Source organism: Pteropus vampyrus, unplaced genomic scaffold (genome assembly GCF_000151845.1).
Source record: "Pteropus vampyrus isolate Shadow unplaced genomic scaffold, Pvam_2.0 Scaffold15, whole genome shotgun sequence".
Taxonomy (NCBI): domain Eukaryota; kingdom Metazoa; phylum Chordata; class Mammalia; order Chiroptera; family Pteropodidae; genus Pteropus; species Pteropus vampyrus.
Window position 1 is genome coordinate 7,838,687 of NW_011888796.1, and position 24,745 is coordinate 7,863,431.

A 24,745-nucleotide genomic window follows, 5' to 3' on the forward strand; every position below is an offset into this window, starting at 1 on the left:
GTACTGGGCTCCCTGTGCTCTTAAAAGCCAAAGTATAGGAAAGGGGTTGGATGGTTTTGGCAGGGACCATTCATTTGCTTCAGAGATGTTATGAGCCTGGAAAGCCTGGAGAACCCTGCTGACGGATGTGCACTAAGCAGAGTGGCTTGGTCCTGCTCTGCCATCCTGAGGATGGTGCATGTGGCCACTTGAGTTTCTCCTAACAACCTTATTTATACTCCAGTCCCACTGAAGTTCTCATCATTTCCAAACATATTTCATTTGATACGCCTGTGTTTTGGTACATACTAATCCTTTGAGTCAGAGTTTGTCTCTTCTTCATCTACAAACCTCCTACTCATCTTTTCAAACTCACCTTTTCTCTGAAAGCCTCCCTAGCTCCCTCAGGCAAAATTAGTCATTTCCACCCCTGTCCTCCTAAAGCTGTCTCCATCGCAGTCCTTAAACAGTGCAGGATTCTTCCTCTTTGGATAGTAAGTGTCTCAAATATAAAGATTACATCTATATTTTAAAATCTGTATTACTGTGTCTGGCATATAGTAAGTACTTAAAAAATGTTTGTGGAATTCCACTAGATGGAGATCCTGATATGTGGCCTGAGAGTACAGAGATAAGTAAGCCAGCTGCCTGGCCTAGAAGGAGCAGTAAGAAGTGTGTGTGTGTGTGTGTGTGTGTGTGTGTGTGTGTGTGTGTGTGTGTGTGTGTTATTAACATTAAGTAAGAGATTATTAAGCTGCATAGCTAAGTCAAAAGATTGACTGTCTCTAATGGAAGTATTCCAGGCACTGAGGGGAGAGAGATTTGTTCGAATCATTCTATAATGGGCGTGTTAGTATGCTAGTGTTGCCACAACAGAGTACCACAGACTGGGTGGCTTAAACAACAGAAATTTATTTTCTCATGATGCTGGAGGCTAGAAGTCTGAGATCCAGGTGTGGGCAAGGTTAGTTTTACTGTGAGACCTCTCCTTGGCTTCTAGGAAACTGCCTTCTCCCTCCATCTTCACATGTGTCTACGTGTCTATGTCCTAATATCCTCTTCATATAAGGACACTAATCATATTGGATTGAGGCCCACCCTAGGGACTTCCTTTAACCTTAATTACCTCTTTTAAGACCTTGTGTACAAATACAGTGAAATTCTGAGGTATCGGGAGTTAAGACTTCAACATATGAATTTTGAAAGGACTCACTTCAGTCCATAACAGTAGGTAACTATCTAATTTGCCTGAAGTTAAGACTTGCCTTGTACATCAGTTCTGCAGATTCTTTACCTTCCTTGAACTTGATCTTCAGATCTAAGCAATGTTGACAGAGCCCCTTTAAGCTCACATTGGGATGATAATTGGAACTGGCAAATGTAGAGCCTGGATGCTAACGCAGATAATCTAGTTTGTCTCAGTACTGACAGAGACGCCTAGCCTGGGGACCCTTTCACAGGATGTCAAAAGATCTGTGGTCCCTGACTGCATACTGCAGACTTTATTTCACGGGCTGCTTTTATGCCACAAACAAATGTGCCATCAAAAGTTTAATAGCTATCCAAGAGAGGTCCTAGGCCACCAATGTTGGACTCACATGGGGTTCTTAATAAAAATGTAAATTCCTACGCCTACCTAATGCGGACTGAATCAGGATCTTTGGGTAGATCTAGAAATCTGAGTTTTGATTTCTGCTTTATGTAATTTTTATCCAAACTAACATGTGCAGACCACTGATTTAGTAACTCTGCCTGGAAATGCAAAAGACACACTGTCAGGTGAGTGGTTCTGCCTGGACTGGGGCCTTCTTTTTCACTCAGCCTTCTCATAGGTGTGGTTTACGGAGACTCAGAGAGACTAAGATAGTCACGAAGTCCAGCTATCCTGGATCCAGCTCCTGATTCACACGCCAGGGCTCTGCTCACAACTCTGATTTTTCTTCCCTATCCCTTTGTTCTTTGAAGTCACAGCGTAATCCCTAATTTTAAAAAAGTGCCTACAAATTTTCTAATCCTGGTATTACTCAATGCTGATGATGCTGTGGTTAGTAGAAGGGAACTCTCACACCCAGCGCTGGAAGTTGTAAACTGGTGCCATCCTTTCCAGAGGGCATTTTGGCAATCTGTTGTGGGAAATTATAAATTCCATTTCCAGAAATGAACCCCAGGGGAAACATGGTTCTGTCGAAGACTTGTATTCAAAATTGTTATCAGAGCCTTGTTTATAATAAGTGACAAATATTCAACAAGTAGAGAACTTATCAAATTCATAAAATTCAAATATTAAGTAGTCATTAAAAATTCCGTCGTCACAAAATACCTAACAGAATGTATTTGATTTTTTTAAAAAGTAATGTGAAAAATCTCTATGTAACAATTTCCCCACCCAACACACACAATTTTTTTTATCTCTGTCCGAAGAGAAATTTATCTAATTGTTAAAAATGATTATCTTTAGATCAGGTATTTCCACGGAGAGAGAAAAGAGCAGGAACCCTGAGGATGCCATTCCCCAAACCTTCAGTAAACTCTCATCAATTTCTTGCCTTCCTCTTTACTTGAGTTGAAATCAGGCGGCTTGAGCAAATAGAAACTTGGATTTGGAGTGAGGTGGAAATTAGTAATTAGAAACCAAAACATTTTGGTTCTCAAAGCTCAGCGTGTAAAAGGATCCCCTGGGGACCTGGTTACAATGCAGATTCCTTGGCCCCACTGCTAGAAATTTCTTTCTGTGTAAGACATGGGGTTTAGTAATCTTCGTTTTAATCAGCCCCTGAGGTAATTTTGCTTCAGGTGACCTGAGAGTAGCAGCCCCTGGGGGAAGTGCAAGCCGGAAAGGAAATACCAGGGGAGACGCAGGGAAGAAGAGGGCCTTGGGAAGCTCAGCTGAGAGGCTAAAAAAGACCTGTCAAATTTTAACATTGTTTCAGACTTTTCCACATAAACTAGAACCATTTTCTAGAATACTAGGACTATTTAACAGAATACTAGCACTGTCAGAACAGTCTGAAAGCCTTTGTAGGCTAACCTTGAGGGTGTAGCTATCTTCTTTAATGCAATTTCCAGTGGAATATATGTGTCAAATTAAAAACTAATTCTCATCTGAACATTTGGAATTCAGTTGGTTCCTATCCTGACTGTTCCTACCCCCTGCCATTTGGAAAACCACCCCAACGCTGATGTAACTATTCAGATGCCCTTCAATTTTTTCACATTGATTTTAGTTCATTTAACAAAATAGAAAGAAAGACGATAAACCCATTTTTGAGGGAAAAAAGACAGATATCCACTGTTAAATATAAGATTACATTCAATCTCTAACCAAAAAGCTACAGTCAGATTTGAGACTCCTTTTTTTTTTCTCAAAGATCTTTAGATTCTTGCCTTTTTGGAAAGAGATAGTATGAGGAATAGGGAACAAAGCTTAAAAGTTCTGGTCAGCTTCTATAGATTTAGGTTTGAATTCAGAATGGTCCCTTAGCATTTTATAAATTTCAAGTTCAATAATTCTAAAGAATAAATTATTGAACAATTTTTTTTGACAGGCATAGAGTAGAAAATAATAAAAACTTCCACACTGAATATGTTCACAAGCAAATGTGCCATTGTACATTTACGATTTGGTGACAATAATACGTTGTTTAAAGGAAAGTTCAGATGTGATTTGGAACCAGGTTTGAAAAGCTGTCAACAGGAGGTGAGTTGGGATGGCACTTATTTCCATGTCGGCCTTGACTGAGTACAAATAGTGGCGAGATTAAAAGGGGTCCTAAGGTGTTACCCTCTCCTCACATTTGAGTTTATTTGCAAAATAAATGAATATAACAGCCAAAATTAAAAGCCCCAAGAGCTGCACTAGATGATCAGTTTGAGCTACCAAGGACTGAGGATGCTTGGATTGGATTGGTGATGTTTCAACCCATAATAACAAAATTCTTATTTATAGCGAACAGAGCCCTTTGGCTTAAGCAGAAGAGGAGACCTGGTATTTTGCTTGTCTGACCTCTCAGTCCCTTGAAGACCCTAGATTAGATATTTGCAACAATTAGTATTCTTCAGATCCAAGCAATAGAATCTGACTTTGGCCAGTTCTTAGAATCTCTGAGAAAGCTGAAGAACTAAGCTTCAGAAAGGACTGGAACCAGAGAAGCTCCTGAGTTCTGGGTAGCAAGAATGACGAGCTATCACTTCAGGGATTGTCATTGGAACTGTCACCATTGGGGCCACTGGATTTTGTTGTTGCTCCAAGGTCAGGGGGTAGGGAGAGTGATAAAGTCGGTGGTGCAGAAGTGTAGTTAACATTTTCCCTCGGTTCTTCCTCAAAAGACAGCAGTGGAGAATCACAGTTCATTGAAATTTAATAGTTTTATTAAGAGTATATTTTAGAAAGACAAAGAATACCCCGAGGAGGCACCCGGTCCCAGCTGAGAGCTGTAACAGAATGCTGAGATAACAACTACAACAACAAGAGGGCAAAAAGAAGGGCCCAGAAGTGGGAATGTCTGCCTTATATTTGGGCCGTGATGGGCTAGTTCCAAGGGCATTCCTAGGTGATCAGCAAGTGAGATCATTTTGATTGACACCTGGCTGCTATATAACTTTGCCTAGTGTGCATGTGCTTACCCAGAATACAGTCTGTTATAATTAGATTCATGAACTTCCAGGCATAAACATAGTATTATAATGACCTTCTATGCAGGCATCTGTAGCCAGATTAGGTCAGCTAAAACCATGACTCTCCTTTTCTTTGTCTCTGGAGATGCAAGAGGGATTAACTAATAATAGGGTGTTCTTTGGGCAGTCTCTAGGCTCAGCCCCTATTCCTTTGTTCCCCCTGTTGCTCATGTCTGACTAGCTACCTAACAGAACCAGACTTAATATTCCTCAGCTCTGACTGCCTTGCTTGGTCATATGTACATCACTTGATCTGGGAAGGGAACATTCCGATTGACCGTCTGGTGGGAGAATATGGTTAGCTGAAGAAGCTAGTTGGTGGGAAACTGAAACATGTGTTCACTAGAGTCCTTTTTAATCCCTTTCAGGCCCCTCATTCTGTTACTACTGTTATGTTATGAGAAAATTCCCAGTTGCAAGCTCGAACCAAAATGGCCCCAGAGAGCTAGCCACAGGCTCTGTTCTAACTTCAAGTTTAAATCTCAGAATAGCAGGTCAATATAGAAGTAAAAATAAATAAAATAAAATAGAGGGATAATGGCAGTGTCTTTTGCATATCTTTTTTATTGAATTTTTGTTAAGGGCCCAGACTTTTTGTCAGATTATGGTTGAATTTTGTGTAATCCTTGATAAATTTTAAAATTTTCCTGAACTTCAGTTTCCTCATCTGTAAAGTATAAGTCATTGGGTTTTTATTAGGTTCTTTTATGGAAAATGCTTATTACAGTACCTGAGCTTAATAAATGGTAGTTGTTATTATTCTAAAGGGAATTTCCTCTCCAATATTAATTATGGAAATTTATATGGTCATATTTTAATAAGTTCATTTTCATAAATATGTTAAAGCTGTGCTTGAAAAAAGGCCACATACTAACCTGACAAGCTCAGGGGAGGCCAGCATGCCAGGCCCTACAAACTTAGAGACTGAAAGTAACCACATAGGATGGTTTGAACATAAAAATTTCTAACCAAAAGCAGGTAATGGCAGGTGGTCACATCCTGGGCCTGTAGCTTTCTTGAGGAAGGTCAGTCTTTAAGTGAGCCTGTCAGAGCACAACCCGCTGCACCAGAGCACGAGGCCACAGAACTCCTCATGGTTACCTTGTCCCCTGCATACCATCTCTGCGTGCTATAAATGTTCATTATGAACTCTCTTGTGCCCACCAATGTAAAAGAAGTATTATGTGTCCCTTCATTTTACTTTTTATCCAATCCCAGAGATTTCCTTGCTTTGCTTTCTCCTGCCCCCTTAATCTACCGCCAATGAACCCTCTTTACATGTCTCCTCCTTTGATTCTAATATATAAAATTAGCTGCAAAACTGCCATTCTCTGGAGCATTTCTTAATCCACTGAGATTTTGCTTCCTGGCAATCGTTGTCAGTTTGGCTCAAATAAGCTCATTAAAATCCTCTACAGGTTTGCAAGTTTCTTATGTTGCCAAAGCTGAGACATGGCGAACAGATAGATGTTCTTGAGTTCTCAGCAATCAAAACTAGGGACTGACAGAATGAGTGTTGGCAGTTCATCAAAGCTGCAGGTTTGTGTTCCATGAACACACAAAAAAACATATCATCGGGAAGCAACTGGGGCAACAAATGCTTACTATGAAGATTTACCCTGGCTTTTCTTGAAAAGGTTTCCTCTGTAGTGACTTCCACATAATGTCATAGATACCATATTTCTGTAGAATTTTGGTACAATCAAAATCTGTGCATCCTCTGTCCTTTGGCAAACTGGAACTGTTGCTATGACTCTTTGGTACATCATCATGATGACGAAAGTACAAATGAGTTTCAGGCCAAAAGTGAGTACTGGGTATTATGAAACCACACGCTTCCGGAAGCAATGCACTAAAGTAGGATTTTAAAACAAAGAAGACTGAAGTCTGGGGAGAAAATTTCACTCACTTAGTTCATCACAGGCACCTTATTATGAATGGGAAATGGAGAAAGGAACTGTTTCTAATGCAGATTTACAAATTATCCTGGTGTGACCAGAATTATGTCTGAGAGGGAAAGATTCCTTGCGCCTTTGTTGAACACACTTCCTTCCTCTGGAGATTGTGTATTGAGAAGTTTGACCTTTCCTCCCTGAAACAAATACCAGTGTTCAAAAACTCAGCGTCAATCCTCTAGGATTCCCCGATCTTATTATTTCTAAAACTAATGAACCAAATGCCTTTGTTGGCCACCTAACTTCCTCTTTAATAATCACCATGCTGCCTGCTTGAGTTCTCAAAAGAAAAGAGTGAGTCACACTTCTAGATTTTACTTTGGAGAGATATATAAACACATGAAATACTAAGACCAAGAATCAGTACAGAAAGAAACCATTTCTGTGGCTTACAGGCTCGGTGGGGATGGTCAGCTTTGCGAACTTTGCTGCACACTTGGCAAAACCCCTTGTTCAGCTGGAGGAGATTTCAATCAGCAAACTTATCCGTGTCTAACGGAACAGTGTCTAAATTTGTCAGTAGGCCATGTTTGAAGGCAGTTTGTTGAAATCATTTCGGACGCAGGAAATCCTGTGTTTACTACCTAGGAAATACTACATAAAGATTTGGATATTTTCCCCCTTATAATGCTCTTTCAAATTGAAATTTGGCAACAGAACCACTACTGATAAGAAGAATGTTGTTCAGGAAATGACAATACAGTGATAGCCCATCATATACAATGGGCCTTATTTCTTTGTTCACATCCTGGTTTTCAAAGTTAGTTGATAGAATCCCTTCCTTTAGGAAATCCAGTCACTCACAGGTTCACATCTCGTGTACCTGATGCCTTCAGAGAGGTATTGCCATCTCTCTGAAAATGTCTAAAATGATGTATGAGAGAAATGCCTTGAAAATATTGGACTCATCTGTAGATGCTGGAGGATTATAAGAGAGATCGTGAGATTCTTGAGGTTTCAGCTAATCTAAATCAACTAAGTGGACATAAAGTAGGCCCTTTCTAAAGTCACCACCTTAAGCAATAATGTCTATACTTGTAACTTAAGAGCTTCCTTTAGTCAAAAGGGAAGGGGCTGCAGACAAAATATGAAGGACATTACACAGCATGACAAAGATGTGTGGTAATCTGTTTAAAGGGAAAAGACATCAATAGCTGATATTGATGAGTATCTAGAAGAAGAGTGAGCAGATGTAGAGTGTAATTAGAATGTATCCAGCTCTGTCCAAGAACCAAAGCACATGGAGTATGTATTATCATCTCATTGGAAAGGCTATAACTAGAGTGGAAAAGAGTGCCTCCTTTAAATTAACTTAGCTGTGAGATATTCCTTTAGATTACTTGGTTTGTTTTACTTTTTTGTTGTTGTTGTTGTTGTTTTCTCACTTTTAGGTTAAACATTTAGTTCATTTTTAAACATTTCTCTTTCTAAGAAGTGAAGATATTAACAAACATACCTTTGCCTTTGAGTACAGTTTGGCTGTATTCTATGTGTAGTGGCTGTCTTTTTATATTAATGATTTTACATTTATTATTTTACAAATGAGAGTTGCCAGATTTAGCAAATTAGAATATGATATTCCCAATTAAATTTTAATTTCAGATAAACAAGAGATAAATTTTTAGTGGAAGTATGTCCCAAATATTGCATGGGACATACTTATACTAAAAAATGATTTATTATCTGAAATTATAATTTAACTGGGTGTCATATATTTTATCTGGCAACTCTATTAGTTTGGGTTAACTTTTGACCCAATATTTCTTGGCGCATTTCCCCCTAAGAGATTGTAATATTTTGTGTTTAAACTTTTAACATTAATTCTGTTCTTTTTGGATATGTATGGTTCAATTTGGGGACTGCAAATTAGGCGAATGGGTCTCAACCGGGGGAGATTTTGCTTCTCAGGGAACATTAGGCAAAGCCTGGAGAAATTTTTGGTTGTTACAACTTTGAGAGGTATGCTAACAGGTCGAGGTTAGGGATGCTGCTAAATATCCTATAATACACAGGACAGCCCCCATAACAAAGAACTATTTGGCACAAAAATGTAATAGTTGCTGTTGAGAAACACTTTCGTAAACATTTGAAAAGAGAGATTTATCGTTTCAAATATATCTATTAAATCAACCTCATCAATTGCACTATTCATGTCTTTTTTTTTTTTGCATATTTGATCTATCAAAGAAGAGAGTGATGTATTGAAGTCATTCATTCAATTTAACATTTATTGCAATCCCCTAGTATATCAGAACTTGTTCCAGGTGCTGGAAATACTCAGTGAGCAAAACAAACATCTCTAACTTCATGGAAGTTTTATTCTAATGGGTGGAGTAAGATTAGGAGACATAATAAACAAATGATATGCAAAATATGTGGTGATAAGTATTATGAAGAAAAATAGAGCAGAATAAGGATGGGTACTGGGATGGCTGTGGATTGTAATTATAAACAATGGCAAGGAAGTCTTTAACTGAGAAGGTTACATTAGAAGAATGAGCTGGAGGAGATGGCAGAGAAAGTGAAGTGATATCTAAAGGAAGAGTGTTTTAGGCAAAGAAAACGAAAGTACAAAGACCGATGGAGGTTGGTGGTTGGTATGGTCATGAAAGAAGAGAAAGCAAGTGCAGCTGGAGCAAAAGAAGGAAGAAGGAAAGTAGTGAGGATGTGGTCAGGAGGGTGATGGTGCTGGGCTGGTGTCCAGATCATTTAGGGTCTAGAGAGCCATTGTGAGAACTGTCACATTTACTTCTAAGTGAGAAAGGAAGCCTCTGGAGAGTTTACGTGGAGAAGTGATATGATTTTAAATACATTTGAAAGCATCACTTTAGCTGTTGTGACGAGAATAGATTATGGTGGAAAAGGCTGAAGCAAAGAGACCAGTTTAGGAAGGTATTGTCACAATCCAGAAGAGAGATGATGGTGCTTAGTCCAGGTTAATAACAGTGGCGATAGTGAAAACTGACTGAATTCATTAGGCACACTTACACATTACTGGTGGGAATGCAAAAATGGTATATAGTCCCTGTCAGGGTAATTTAGCAATATTTAACAAAATGACCTATATGTCTACACTTCGACACAGCAATCCCACTTCTAGAAATTTATCTTGGAAATATACCTCTAACAGTAATAAATAGAGATGCACAAGGTTATTCATTGCAATGTTATATGTAATTAGAAAATTTTGGAGATTGGTTGAATAAACTATGTTATCTACACACAATGGAGTACTATCATGCTATAAAAAAGAATGAGGTTGAAGATCTATATTAATTTCCAACAAATATTAAGTATAAAAGGCTCACTGCAAAAGAACATATGTAATATGCTACCTTTTGTGCAAAAAAGAAGAAAAAATAAGTAAACATACATATATCTATTTATTATTACAAGACAAAGAAAGGAAAGATAAAGCAGAAAACATTAAAGTTGGATACCTACAAGATAAGATGAGGTAAAAGGGACACAGGAGAAGGTGACACCTCTATGAATATACCTTTTTATATAGTTTTGACTTTGAAAGTATGTTAGTAGTCTACATATGCAAAAGATAAATCAATAAGTGGGAAGGGGACAAAACCTAATTAAAACTGAAAGAAAAAGGAAACAAATAAATCTAAGTGTATTTCAAATGATTATTATAACCATACAAAAGGAGGATAACAAAAAGAAGAAAGGTCCAATCCAAGTAATTTCTGAACACAGTTTTTGATTATATACTTCAGTCTGGAATGGAGTGGGATATGGGAGAGGAAGTAGAGAGGGAAGAAGTACAAATTTTACACTTTCTATTAGGGTAGTTTTTGTTTTTGTTTTTGTTTTGGAGTATTCTGTAAGCAACAATTCTGAAACTCTTTTAGATTCAATATAGGATTGAGCAAAAGCATAAATGTGTTATGTGCTTGGGAAGTAGAGTTCTTATTACAGAAGAAGGGATACACAAATATGGAACGCGGGAAGGTCCTCCACCCTGTGGGGATAGATTAGAATTTAAGGTATTGGCGTGAAGTTTTCATTTCTAAAACATGTGCATATATATATGCATGTGTGTTATATGTATACACACACGTATATATCTCCTCACCGTCTGTGAAATGGGTCAAAAAGCAAATCTAATCTCAGGTCTCTTATCCCATTTCCTACAAAAAGTATCAGAGTTCCTTGGAAAAATGGCTCATTCCAAGGCTGACAGTGTAGGTACAAGATAAACCTGGAACTACTTGTTATGCAAAAAGTTAGGAAATGCTTGTTTTAAAAAATAGGACATATTACAAGGTCACAGGAGCAAGCCTGAGGGGGCTTTCTCTGCTCAAATCAAGAATAATTTGAGCATAAAAGAATTAAGTTAAATAATGGATTATAAGCCATTGAAAAAAATAGGAATTCATGAGCCCATACTGATCAGAGGTGGGAGAGCTTTTGCTTAAAACAGAATGCTGAGGCCAACTGGTAAATGTGGAGGGAATGTTGGAACTGAACTATGTCATCATTTTGCAACCATTATCATAAAGATTGGTTCAGCCAAGAATCATTGATGGATGCTAAATCTAGGGGGAAATTTTGATGAGGAGCAGACAGCTTATTCATTGCAAGAGAATAAACTATACAGAGAAGAAACTGAGTGACACCTTGACTGAGTGATGAAAATTTATGTTACCTACGATTGACAGACAAACATTGTGTGATTCCTGATACTACCTATGTTGTCTTCCAGCCAAGAATGTATAGCCTCAATCTAACAAAAAGAAACATCAGACAAGAACAACACAAAGAAAATTATAGTTAAAGAAAAAAAAGGTGGGGGTGGGGGGGACTTGTATTCTTTGGCTTATGGCACCCTTCCTTCTTTAAAGGCAGCAATCGCTTTCCTCCAACCTCTGCTTCCTTTCTCACATCTTCTCTGACTCCAGCCCTCCTGCCTCACTCTTATAAGGACCCTTGTAATTACATTGGACCCACTTGGAGGATCTGGGAAAATCTCCCTGTCTCAAGATCCTTAACTTAATCGAAGTCTTCTTTGCCTTGTAAGGTAACATATTTACAAATTCTGGGGATTAGGGCATGAACATCTTTGGTGAGCCATTATTCTGCCTATTACAGGAACTATTCTTCAAAAATGTCAATGTCGTAGAAGATAAAGACGGGCTAAAGAGTATAAGAGGCTAAAGAGATATGACAACTAAGTATAACACCTGATCTTGGACTAGATGCTTTTCTGAAGGAAGGAAATGCTAAAAAGGACATTTATTATTATCTCAACTGACAAATTAGAACATGTATAGTTGATTAGATAGAAATATCAATATTAATTTATAAAGTTTATAAATGTACTGAATTTATATTAGTAAAGCCCTATTCTTAGGAAATGTGTATTAGGAATTAAGGGCCATGATGTATACAACTTAACACTAATGGTTGAGAAAAAAAGATTATGTGTACACATACACACAAAGAGAGAGCAAGAGAATAAATGATTAAGCAAATGGGACAAAATGTTAACAATAAGGGACTTGGGGAAAAGGGCATATAGGATATTCCCTATACTATTTTTATTTTTACAAATTTTCGTAAGTTTGAAATTTCCAAGTAAAAAGTTTAAAAAAATCAGCTATCAGACCTGTCACTTAGTCCCGAACTTCTGACAACATCTCTGATGTGATGGATGGTCATCGGTCCCTGGGCATCCAGTCGAGAGGTTTGACTGTCTCTGAAGATGAGCGTGCTTATGTGGCACGTGTTGAGCTGCTGGTTGTCAAAGGAGTTTGAAAGTTCTTGGGGTTAAGAAACATGAATTCTGTTTGTTGATGACTTTCACCCAATGGTTATAGTCTTGCTTTCTGGTAAAATACAGAATAAGCCTTCTCCCTCTTCAAATATTTGAGATTGGCTATCATATCTCCTTTATAATTTGTTTTGCAGCTTAATTAAAGTTTCTTATCAGTGAAAGCTTCTGAGTCAGTTTTTAAACCTCCTTGCCAGGGTGCATTTTTGTGTGTCAGCATTGCTCTTAAAATGCAGTGTCCCTGAGAACATAGCACTCCAGGGAAGTGAACAGTGGGCCTATCCATTTAGTTTGATTTGTTCCTGCCTTGGCTTCCAACTACCCTCTTCCTGGGTCACCACAACCTCTACAGAGAAAAGCCATATTAATGATATACATTGATCTTATGACTAAATCAATGCTTGTGGTTTTGGTGAAGCCATGATGGGGCTCTGAGGATCTGTGTTACCACAGTCACCTGGTAAAAGGAAGTACTGAAATGAGCTCCTTTTCTGCTGAAACGGAGTCTGCTTTCAGCAAGGGCCCTTCGACTTTTCTTCTTCTCAGCCAGGGTGGAGGCTGGGCTTCTTGGCTGTGGCTGAAAAATAGTGCAATCAAGAGAGTTTGTTTAATTCTAGTTAGTAAGTTGGCTGCAGTGACTCCTTGGCATCTGGGTCCTGGAAGCCTCAGAGGCGGGACTGCTACATTCTGCAATGGGAAGTTTTATAACTGTTCTGCCCAGCTTGCAAAAAGGTGTTTAGGAGACTCACCTGAGGTCACTGCTTATGTCCGATGGTAATAGACAACTCTGGAACTTAGAGATATTAGATTCTACTGTGTTGCTTACAAGTTGGCACACAAGGGAGCTTGGGAGCAGTCTTCTGTGGGGAGTACTGTTTAATGACCATAGGTGGTTTTATTTTAGGATTCATCAGGGTCACCTTTGCCACATTCTAGTAAAAGTCAATGCCAATTGACCTCGAAGCATCATTTCACCAGATTGTGTGGTAGAGGCTCCTTTTTCCATTGCATTAATCCTTTAGCAGTGACTCCAGTGAGACAGGGCCCACTGACCCAGTGCCCAGCGGTGCCTCTGCAGACAGCAAAAGCCAAACTTTTAGTGGGAACTCAACAGCCATAAAAATGTCAGGCCACTAAATAGCTGCTGCATTTCAGGGTCAAGTATCTCATATTTGAGGCAGCAGGGGAGGACTGTTTTCTGCAAGTCTTTTTAAGAGAATTCCTAATAAGCCTTTATAATGGTGGAATGAAGCAGGTTTGAGGAAAAAAAGACAGAAAGGGAGCGAGAAAGGACAGTCTCTTCTTGTGAGTCTTTTAATGACAGTTTGCAGAAACTGGCTTCAACTGGAAACCGTGAAGGCTTATAATGTGAACTAAGTATGTATGGTTAGCTCACTAGTGACAAACCCTTCTTTTTTTTCTGCCTCTCTTCCCGGCTTCTAAAGTAGAGTTAAGGAATGGACAGTAGTATGGTCCTGTTGGTCTAAGAGTTAATCAGGAGGTTTTAGAGACTGGGCTGAAATCTCAAAGGGTGGGGGTCGGAATAGAAGTCTAAGGAAGTGTAACGAGAAGCTACCCCGTTGGGCTGTTTCTTGAAGATATACTCAGAGCTGAATAAACTGGGGAAGTCAAGGGACACAATAAGGTATCAAAGGGAGTTTGGCTGGGGGGAGGGTAAGTGAGAGGGAGTAGGACAACTTAACCCGATCTGGTAGGGAGGTGTCTTGGCCAAGCAGCTGGCAGCTGCTTTTCTCTCCTGTGCCTGCTTCCCTTAGTCATTGCTCAGCAGCACAATCACCTTCTCTCCAGGCACCCCTTCTCATCTCAGAAGAGTCAGATGGTCCCCAAACTTTGTCTTAGTAGACAAAGTTTCTCTACACTGAAGACCGGGGATGGGGGTAAGGACACTAACAAGAAATGGTCATCATCACATGGGGGACTGCAGATTCCTGTGCTACAGAAATGTCCCCATATGGCCATAATGGGTGTAAATCAAATAGAAGATGGTACTGAAGACCAGTATTGAACTGTTTCCTTTCTTCCTTCTCTCAGTGAAAGAAACCACAGGCAGAGAAACAGAGAGAAAAATATTTTATTTAAATGACGTGGTAAAATTGATACCCCTCTCCCATGAGAAACAAAAACACATCGTTTTGATAAATATAAGGATCTCCTTTGTCAAAAATCTCTAGTGTGCAATCTATTGTTCATGTTTTAGTTTGATACCGTGGAAACACATTATTGATTATAGTAGACAAAAGCATGTCAGGGAAGGGACCAAAGAATAGATTTGATGTTTTCCCCACAAGATCGATGAAAATAATTTTGATTTGTCTTTGCTACGGAAAATGCAAAATTCCTTAAAGAAACTCCTTTCTCTAGGGGTTCCAAACTTTCTCTAAGAATTTATAGATTTTAGGCCATTTGTTAATTATGAACTTGACAGTAGAGTTCATAATTATAGGGGAAATGGGGCTATAGAGACTTAAACCAATATGTAGACCATTTAGAGAAAATGGGCACTTAACATAGTGGTGGTCTATGAATGACCCCAATGCAAGAAGCCCTACAACCTTGACTTTAAATTTCTCTGCATAGTCCAATGTAGAGAAACTTAACTTCTCAAAGCTAATGTTTATGGAACTGAACGGTACCAAGTAACTCTTAAACCTTGGGAGTTCTTTATTTAAGTTTTCCACTTGATAGAAAATAGCCGATGTTATTTAAAGAAAAAAATCTGAAAAAATTCCTCCTTTCAGAACTCAGTCTTTTGAATAATTGTGTCCAAACTAGTTTAATAAAGATTATTTTTATTTTGCCTCACAAAAACCCATGTTACTTTATAGAAAAGGGGCAAAGTTTTGGAGGATCGAATAGATTCACCACTTGACAAAAGCATATTTTTCCCAGTGACGATTTCTGGGGGGAAACCAAAGACATAAAAATAAGTGTAATGACATGAAAGTTTCATATTTCCCCCTATTTCTATCAATACATCAAGGGCAACTGATGTATCTAAGTAATTTTGGACAAAGCTCCATACTCAGATGTACATATAGGCAATAGTACATTCCGTTTGTGGGATGGAATATAAAATTTGTCCAACATATAAAAGGCTCTCTCGCATCTGAATGAGAACAAAGCATAAGAGAACAAAGCAGCCCTTGGATACAATGCAGTATTGAGTGACTAGATGAAAAACAAGATGGTTGGCAAGAACATCATGAGTCCAGTCTAAAAATCAAAAGTGCTTCAGTCCTCTATCAACCACTGGGACAATTTGTTTTCAGCTTGACTTCAAATTGGGTGGAGGAAAGTCAGGCAGCCAAAATTACATAGGGCTGAAGAAAGTCCCAATTTTTAGAGGATAAAATACACCTTTTCTCTGTACAGATGACACTTCCCCATATTGACCTATACCACAAATTAATTTTTAAAAAGGAAATGCTTCAAAATGAAAAAGATTTTGAGTCCAGAGACTTGAGTCTTTTCAATACTCTCAGTTGAATAATTTAATCAGTAGCCCCTCCGTGAAACTGTATAATCCACAGAGTTACACAAAGGGGTTATGGAAAGAGTTATAGAAAGAGGGATGATATGGTAGTCTGGGGACATATTGAATAAGCCATAGCAGAAAACTATACCCTTCTAGGTCCAGTATATGCAAGTTAAAAAATATGTATATATTTCTGACTTAGTAAACAACTAGCAATATTTAAATTTAGTGGTGGAAAGTGCAAAGAAACCTGATAACGCTATTTTAATAACTCATAGAAAGCATATACATACAGTCAATGAATTCATCTCTTTATTGCATATTGCTATTTAAAAAAATGTACAATCTCATAACACATACAACATTTTTTTCTTGGTACTATAACAACAGTCTTGCACCTAAACACTAAGTGGTTCTAACTACTAAGCTAATAAGATACAAGACATATAATTAAGTTGACAAATTATAATGCTTTTTCTTTTTGGCATTAATTTAAAAAAACAAACAAAAAAATTTAAAACACGCACCCAAGAGAGAAAAGTGGCTACTTATACCAGCACCAATCTAAAAAGTAGATTTTTTTCAACAATGGCACATGGAATTACCTGCACACAGCTTTTGGGGAAGAAACCAAAAATGGAAATGGCAAAGATGGCCTACCAGGATGGCCATATCAAAACGAAGATGATTAAAAAGGGGCAAGAGGGACATGATACACAAACTTGCTCCTTTATGTGACTCTCCATCCACTTGTCCATTCCTTAAACTGTAAAACAAAGCCATTTTCAAAATAGTTCCAAAATTGAGCCAGACCAAATTTTTGCAGCTATAAATAGAAAAGAATATACATAGAGGCACTTTAGTTAAGGAATAGACAAATCCATCAGCATAGCCCACTCCTCCTCATCTCTAAGCCTTGTTTGAGCGAAGTCTCTGTCTGTACCTTTAATATGGTGTATTTGCAGACCGTGGTAACTAAGGGTTGGGGGAGCGCAATCTCTGCTGTGTATTTATGACTGTTTAATCTGCTAGTCATTTACTTCCATATAATGTGTAGAAAGTCACTAAGTTTTGCAATGAGGGGAAAAATGTAAAACCACAGCTCTTGACAACTCTTAGAGCACTATTTCACAGCTTTCAAATAGCACAGAGACCTTGCCATCTGCACTAAGCATTATAGTTTATACAAATTATTTTTAAATAGCACGATTCCTGTACAGCGCACACATTGGTATTCTATTCACCTCTTAATGTCCCCATTAGAACGTGAGATCCTTGGGGGCAGGGGTTCTGTCTTGCTTACCATTGTAGCCCTACTATGCCTGATACAGAGTAGGTGTCTAATAAATATTTGTTAATTGACTGAAAAACTCAATTTAATGAGTAGATAATGTTCTAGTGCAACAGGACAAACTACTCTCTCCACAGGAAACCTAACCACAACAGGATCAATGGAAATAAAAGAGAGAACCTTAGTCCCCCTCCCCCACTACAAATAAATAAAGCAAAGCAAAAAAAAAAAAAAAAAAGAAAAAAGAAAAAAAAAGAAAAAGAAGAGTAACAGTCCTCTTTACATATAATTTAAGGATATTAAGAGTTGGTAGGTTAATGGTAAGCATCTATATTTTATTTTCTAATGTTCGTTGTTTTTATTCATTTCTCCCTGAGAGCTTTATCTTTTGGACTGAAAATTTACAGGTAGTTTTACTGACACACAATTTAAAATGACAACATATAAACAGGAAACCACTTCAAACATACTTGGAGATAAATAGATCTTGGCATCTCTGTTGGTATTGTTGACATTTTGTGCATTTACTAAGTGTCCTTTAGTCCAGACCTATATTTACAGAAGACGCAGCTTGTCCTATAAAACAGAAAATAGAAAATACCAAAAAAAAAAAAAAAAAAAAAAAAGGCACCCCATAAAAATTTTTTAAAAATAATTTTATCCCTTCAGAGAATTCTTCCTTTTAGGTCTTGAGTGGGAAATTTTATTTTTAAAGTTTATATATCTATATTATTAGAACAAGCACATTCTGGCAATCTTGTTTTTTAACAAGAGCATAGATTGTATTTAGATAAATAGTGTTCTTTCCAAAAGCAATGTAAAGAAATCATCAAGAGCGCTTGGCAGAAAACTTGATGAAATTAGGAGGAAAAAAATTGATGTCCAAGTTTTAAATATATAAAAAAATTCTGATTGAGAGTCTACATAATTTAGATTGTGTGCAAGATGTTCTCAATAAACATTAACAGACCAAATCCCCACATCAATGTCAGAAATTCTGAGCTGGTCCTTTCAGTTACTGATGTACCAGCATCACATTGTCGACTATCAAAAACCACTTTAAATCTATATTTTTCCGACACCAGTTCCACCAGTGAAAATAATTTCAAAGTATACCAAGCTTGGAAACCACAAAATATTTCTCAAGCTTTTTTTTTTCCTTTTGATTTTTGTTTTCACTCTAGAGAATGTCATCTCTTTCAGGAGATAGTATTGTGCTTTTGAACAGTCATGGTGTTCAGGGGAAGAAAATGAGCCACACTCAATATGAATGCATATACAAAGGGTTTCTGAGCACATACATTAACAAAGTTTTTTTTTTTTTTACCCATACAGATATGTCTCCAGACAACACTCAGACTTCTATATACATTTTTTTTAGTATACATATACACATACATTTACATACACACACATTCACACATTCACTCACGGATGAAAGAAGAAATTGCCACTGTTTGGATTGCAAGGCAGTGTAATGAAAAGTTCTAGTCACTTCAAAGGGCTGCTAGTGAGCGTTCTAAAAAAAGTATTCAAGGAAAATTAGAAATTAAGTTTCGTGACTGGTCTCTCACGGCTGCTGTCCGTCATCTGGTTGGTAATGCGTTTGCGATTCCGTTTCAGTTTAGAAAGGTCTTTGTCAAATACTTCTCCTGAGCGTAAAGCTGAAACCAGGTCATCAAACTCTCCACCTTCTTCACTATTCTCTTTTGCTTTCCTCATTTTACGCTCCCTTTCACGTTGTTCTTTCAGCTACAAATAGAAAGCAACATCTTAGAGAAGTGTCAAAGTGTTGTATTTTGTTTTCAGTGGTGATGAATTCTGTGAAACATGACAAGATTTCAGTCATACCAAACCATGTTCGTCTATAGCTGCTAACCCCCTTGATGACACAAGAAAAGGGTAACTGGGATAAGAGGTCTCATTGTAGAAGCAATGAATAATGAAATAAAGTCACCACTACTTTGTGATTAGACTCTCACCATGCAGGAGCTAGGTAAACCTCATGATAGGCTAGTTAAAAAAGAGCAACTTCCGGTCAAGATGGCATAGTGGGTAGTCACTGTGCTTGCCAACTCTCACGACCACATCAAAATTATAATGAAACTACAGTAGAAGCACCACTGGGAGTCACCCGAGGTCTGGTGGAACAGAAGTCCTACAACATAAGAAACAAACTTGAGACTGGCAGGAGTGGCAGAGAGGCCAAATGGGCTGGTCCCATAACTGCCTATGGCAGTTCAGAATCGGGAGGTATATCTTGGCTGTGGAGGTCCTCTGGAGGAGCGAGGGGTCCTGGCCTCACACTAGGCTCCCCATCCCAGGGTTCCAGTGCTGACAAGAGAAGTCTCCACTACTTCCGGCTGTGAAAACCAGTGGAGATTGTGGCTGAGTGAGAAGGAGGGCTGTGGGAATCGCAGATGTTCCTCTTAAAGGGCCTACGCACAAAATTACTCACTGACCTGACAGACTCACTCACTCTGAGCTCCAGCACTGGGGCAGCTGCTTGAAAAGTGCCAGGGACATACAAGGAGGAAGTGAATGGTCTGGCCTCAGGGTGAGGGCTGGAGGGGCAGCTGTATCCCAGACAGAAGTGCTGGTAGAATCCATTGTTCCTTTACTGAGCCCTTCCCACTTCCCAGTGTGCCGACATAGGCGCCGTCATATCTGAATCTCCATCAACCTAGCTAACACAGGTCACCAGGTACAGGTGATTTCCTGAGACTCTGCCCCTCCCAACTTGTAGGGTTACTCAAGCCGCCTCCAGTGGCTTTTCCATACAAATGGCATGTCTTGGCTCATTTTGTAGACTTTCCTGAAATTTCTTAAGGTTCATAAAACCCAAACAAGCAGTACCACTACCGTGTGCTGAGCAGCCCCAAGCGCGGCACTAGCAGCAGCTGGCCTTGGTTCCCAGCTTGGTCTTTTGAGGCACTTCTAAGCCCAGCACAGGTGGCAGCCATCTGTAGATTGCTTGGTGACTCTTGCCTGGTGGCCCTGGGCAGTGCACAGACTACTGCAGAGCTCTTCCCAGGGCTGGAGCACCACACAGGGCTGCATTCAAGGATGACACACTCAAAGGGCAGACTGGGCAGGCACCTAGCCCTGCTAAAGTGAATCCTGCTCCATAAGGTAGGCCCCTCACCAGCCAGTTCTCACAGCCAATCAGCCCAAGGGTCAATCCCTCTCATCAACATGCAAATAGCAACCACGGTTCAACTACAACAGGAGGACATACATAACCCATATGAGGGACACACCTGGAGCACCGGCTCAAGTAACTGCGGAAAACTGTGCCACTGGGCCCCACAGAACGCCAATTACATAAGGTCACTCTACTAAGACTGGGAGGCTTAGTAGCCCTACCTAATACATAGAAACAAACACAGGGAGGCAGCCAAAATGGGGAGACAAAGACACATGTCCCACATAAAAAACAGAACAAAGCTCCAGAAAAAGAACTAAACAAAATGGAGACCAGATGCAGAGTTCAAAACACTAGTTAGAAGGATGCTCACTGAACTTACGGGAAGAGTAGATGAACTCAGTGAGAACTTTAACAGAGACAGAAAACATAAAAATGGAGATGAAAAACATAAAAGGGAACCAGTCAGAAATGAAGAATACAATATCTGAGATGAAGAGTCCATTAGAGAGAATCAACAGTAGATTACATGAAGCAGAGGACTGAATCAGAAATTTAGAAGGTAGCAGAAAACACCCAATCAGAACAGCAACAAGAAAAAAGAGTTTAAAAAAATGAGGATAGTGTAAGGGGCCTCTGGGACAACATCAAATGTATAGCATTTGCATCCTAGGGGTACCAGAAGGAGGAGAGAGCAAGGAATTGAAAACCCATTTGAAGAAATAATGACAGAAAACTTCCCTAACCTGGCAAAGGAAACAGATATATAAGCCCAGGAAGCACAGAGAGTCCCAAACAAGATAAACCCAAAGAAGCCCAAAGATAAACCCAGATAAACCCAAAGAGACACATCATAATTAAAATGCCAAAGGATAAATACGAAGAGACAATCGTAAAAGCAGCAAGAGGAAAGCAATTAGTTGCCTACAAGAGAATTCTAATAAGACTGTCAGCTGAGTTCTCAACAGAAACTTTGCAGGCCAGAAAGAAATGGCATGAAATATTTGAAGTGATGAAAGCAAGGACCTACAACCAAGATTACTCTACCCAGCAAAGCTATCATTTAGAATCGAAGGAGTAATAAAGAACTTTGAAGACAATAAAAAAGTAAAGGAGTTCAACACCACCAAGCCAGTATTATATGAAATGCTGGAGAGACTTCTTTAAGAAGAAGAAAAAATATGTATCAAAAATATGAATAATGAAATGGCAGTAACTATATATCTATCAACAATTACTTCAAAGGTAAATGGATTAAATGCTCCAATCAAAAGATAGGGTGGCTGAATGGATAAGAAAACAAGATGCTTATATATGCTGCCTACAAGAGACTAGCTTCAGATCAAAAGACAAACACAGACTGAAAAAGAAGATATTTCATGAAAATGGAAACAAAACTAAAAAAAAAACCTGGGGTAGCAATACTTATACCAGACAAAATAGACTTTAAACAAAGGCTATAACAGGAGACAAAGAAGGACCCAATAATTCCATTTCTGGGTATTTATCTGAAGAAACCTAAAATTCTACCTTGAAGGGACATGTGCATCTATATGTTCATTGCAGCATTACTTAGAATAGCCAAGATATGGAGGCAACCTGGGTGTCCATCAATGGATGAACGAATAAAGAGGAGGTGGTACATATATACAATGGAATATTACTCAGCCATAAAATAATAATAATAATAATAAAAAGAATGAAATCTTGCCATCTGCAATAACATGGATGGACCTAGAGGGTGTTGTGTTGAGTGGAGTAAGTCAGACAGAGAAAGACAAATGCCATATGATTTTACTTACACGTGGAATCTAAAGAACAAAATAAACAAACAGAAACAAACTCATAGATTCAGAGAACATTTTGAAGCTTCCCAGATGGGAGGGGGTAAGAGGTTGGATGAAAAAGGGGAAGGGATTGAGAAGTACAAATTAGTAGTTAAAAATAGTCATGCAGATATAAAGTATAGCATAAGGAATATAGGCATTAATATTGTAATAACTCTGTATAGTGTCAGATGGGTACTAGACTTATTGGGGTGATCACGTCATAAGTTATTTAAATGTCTAATCACTATGTTCTATACCTGAAACTAATATACTATTGTATGCCACTATAATTAAAAAATAAAAAAAAATTATTAAAAAAAAAGAGCGCGACTGAAGCAATTTGTATTTCTATAATGCAACAAAAAGTTATCACTATTAAATAGACCCCAAACATTAGTTTCTTTGATGGTATATAAAGAGCAAAGCAAATACTCATCAGCCTACTCCTCTTACTAAAGCCTATATATATTGTGGATGCCTAGAACCTGTCATATATGAGTTATATAATTAAAAGCCAAATAATACACATACATTATAGAAAACTTAGATAATTCAGAGAAACAAAAAGCAAAAAAATCATCTTCAATTCTACTATCAAAAGATAACCATTGTGAACGTTTTAGGTAAATATCCTACCACCATTATTATATCTATTAATACTTATTTTACCAAAAAAAAAGATTTCATGTAGAAATCATTTTTTAAGCTTTCTTGCATTATTAAATAATTTTTGAAGACATGACTTTTAAGGATTTCATAAATATTCCATTATTTAGCTATTATATCATTTAGAACCAATGCCTAGCTGGTAAACATTTAGACTGTTATCAAGTTGGGGAAAGATCGTTGCTCTCTCCTGCAAATTTATGATTTCTTTAGAATAATTTCTAAGAAATGGGATTTAAGATCGAAGAATGTGGAGATAGTTTTTTGGGCTTTGGATATGCCAAATTGCCTACGGGAAACTTTATACCAATTTAAACTCCCAGCAGCACTAGAGAGAGTACTTTGACGCCTTCCTTCTTGCCAGCATACCAAAGCGCTGTTTAAAAACCCACAGCTGCAGCAACAGAACTTCCAGGAGGTGGAATCGCTGGTTGATCATTCTCTTACCTGAGCTTCCATGCGAGCTCGGCGCTCTTCCTCCTCCTTCTTCTTTCTCATGTTTTCATTTTCTTGTTTGGCTTCTGACACAGCTTGAAGAAACTGATCAAAAATGCCAAAGAACTCATCCGGCTGTGTTTTGCCAGCTTCTTCCCCAAAATGTTTCACTGCTTTGGTAAACTGGAAAAAAAAAAGAGGTTTTAAGAAGTTCAGTGTTCTATGAGGGTTCCATAATCAAATATAAATCTCACTAGAAGGACTCGAGCTCAAGTTGAGTCAAATATAACTTGCTGGATTTTAGTGAGCCTATAGTAATCTTTAGCTGCCAGACATGTCTATTGGTCATTTCTAAAGTAAAAAATTTAATATTCCTCAACTTTTGAAACCATTTATTCTTGTCTGCCTCATTTGAGCTTAACATCTATGATTACCTCCTATGACATTTTATTAACTAAACAGTAGTAAAAACAAAAAAGCAAAATATTGTAGGGCAGAACATTCAAGACATAAAACTAATAGCAAACTCAGCAGGGGTAGGGAAACTTGTACTTTTAACTTTTCTTTGAAGTAGTTTAATATCATTTATTAGTGCCATATGGTTAATATCAAAAGCAAATGGGATTCAGTGCTTCTTAGATGCTCTTTCTAATCATAAACAATGCTGGTACTGTTATATTTCCTGGGCCTCAATTAGGAAACAATAACTGATTATGGAAGCATTAATGCAACCCACAATTTATGACTGAGAACATAATTTTATTCCAAATTCTTTGTTTTAGAACTCCTTTCAATGCAAATCTTTTAAAAATGGCTAAAACGCAAAATATTAAGGGGGAATTTTAAAGAATTCAATAAAAATATTTTTACATAACAAAATAGTATTTTCAGTCTTTTTAGTTTTAACGGTTTCTAACTTTAGTCTTTCTGGTAGTTATTTTCATAATTTGAGATCACATGCCTTCAGGAGTCTTAGCAAATAATGTTCAATGCTGGTCAAATTGTTAGAATGTTTCTTCCTTCTGTAGGATCTAAGGCTGTTCCTCCTAAGCTACTAAGGATGGTGTTTCTAGCTTCAAAGTCCAATAACTTTGCATTCCCTCTGCCTAACCAACTACTTAATCATTTCCGGATCTTTAATAATTTTCTTCATATTTAGACCATGAAATGTCTATGCAGTATATCCCCAACCCAAGAGTTTCTAACTGCTTTCATTTTTCTTGAATTACTTGTCTTTATTATATTAAGGTGTCCTAATATTTCAGTGATGCTATCTACCTAAAGGAAATGTTTTCAATATTTATTCTCTTGTATTTTTTGTCTCCATCCTCCATTTTATTGAGATATAATTACATTCAGCACTTAAGATGTACAGCATAATGACCTGATTTATGTATATCATGAAATGATTATCACAAGTTTAGTTAATATCCATGTCGTATAGATTTAAAAAATGAAAAAAATTTGTTTTTCCCTTGAATGAGAATTCT

The 24,745-nt window shown here is 38.0% G+C and overlaps 1 protein-coding gene across 1 annotated transcript in view; it reads right to left on the reverse strand.

Annotated features, from left to right (window-relative positions):
* Positions 1–16,179: 16,179 nt before the first annotated feature.
* Positions 16,180–24,745, reverse strand: part of DAAM1 (dishevelled associated activator of morphogenesis 1) — a 156,106-nt gene continuing 147,540 nt past the window's right edge. The window contains exons 23-24 of the mRNA XM_023526780.1: positions 23,268–23,438; positions 16,180–18,932 (exon numbers count right to left, since the gene is read on the reverse strand). Of these exons, the coding sequence (XP_023382548.1) occupies positions 18,723–18,932; positions 23,268–23,438 (381 nt within the window). The 3' untranslated portion in view covers positions 16,180–18,722. The remainder of the gene's footprint in view (positions 18,933–23,267; positions 23,439–24,745) is intronic.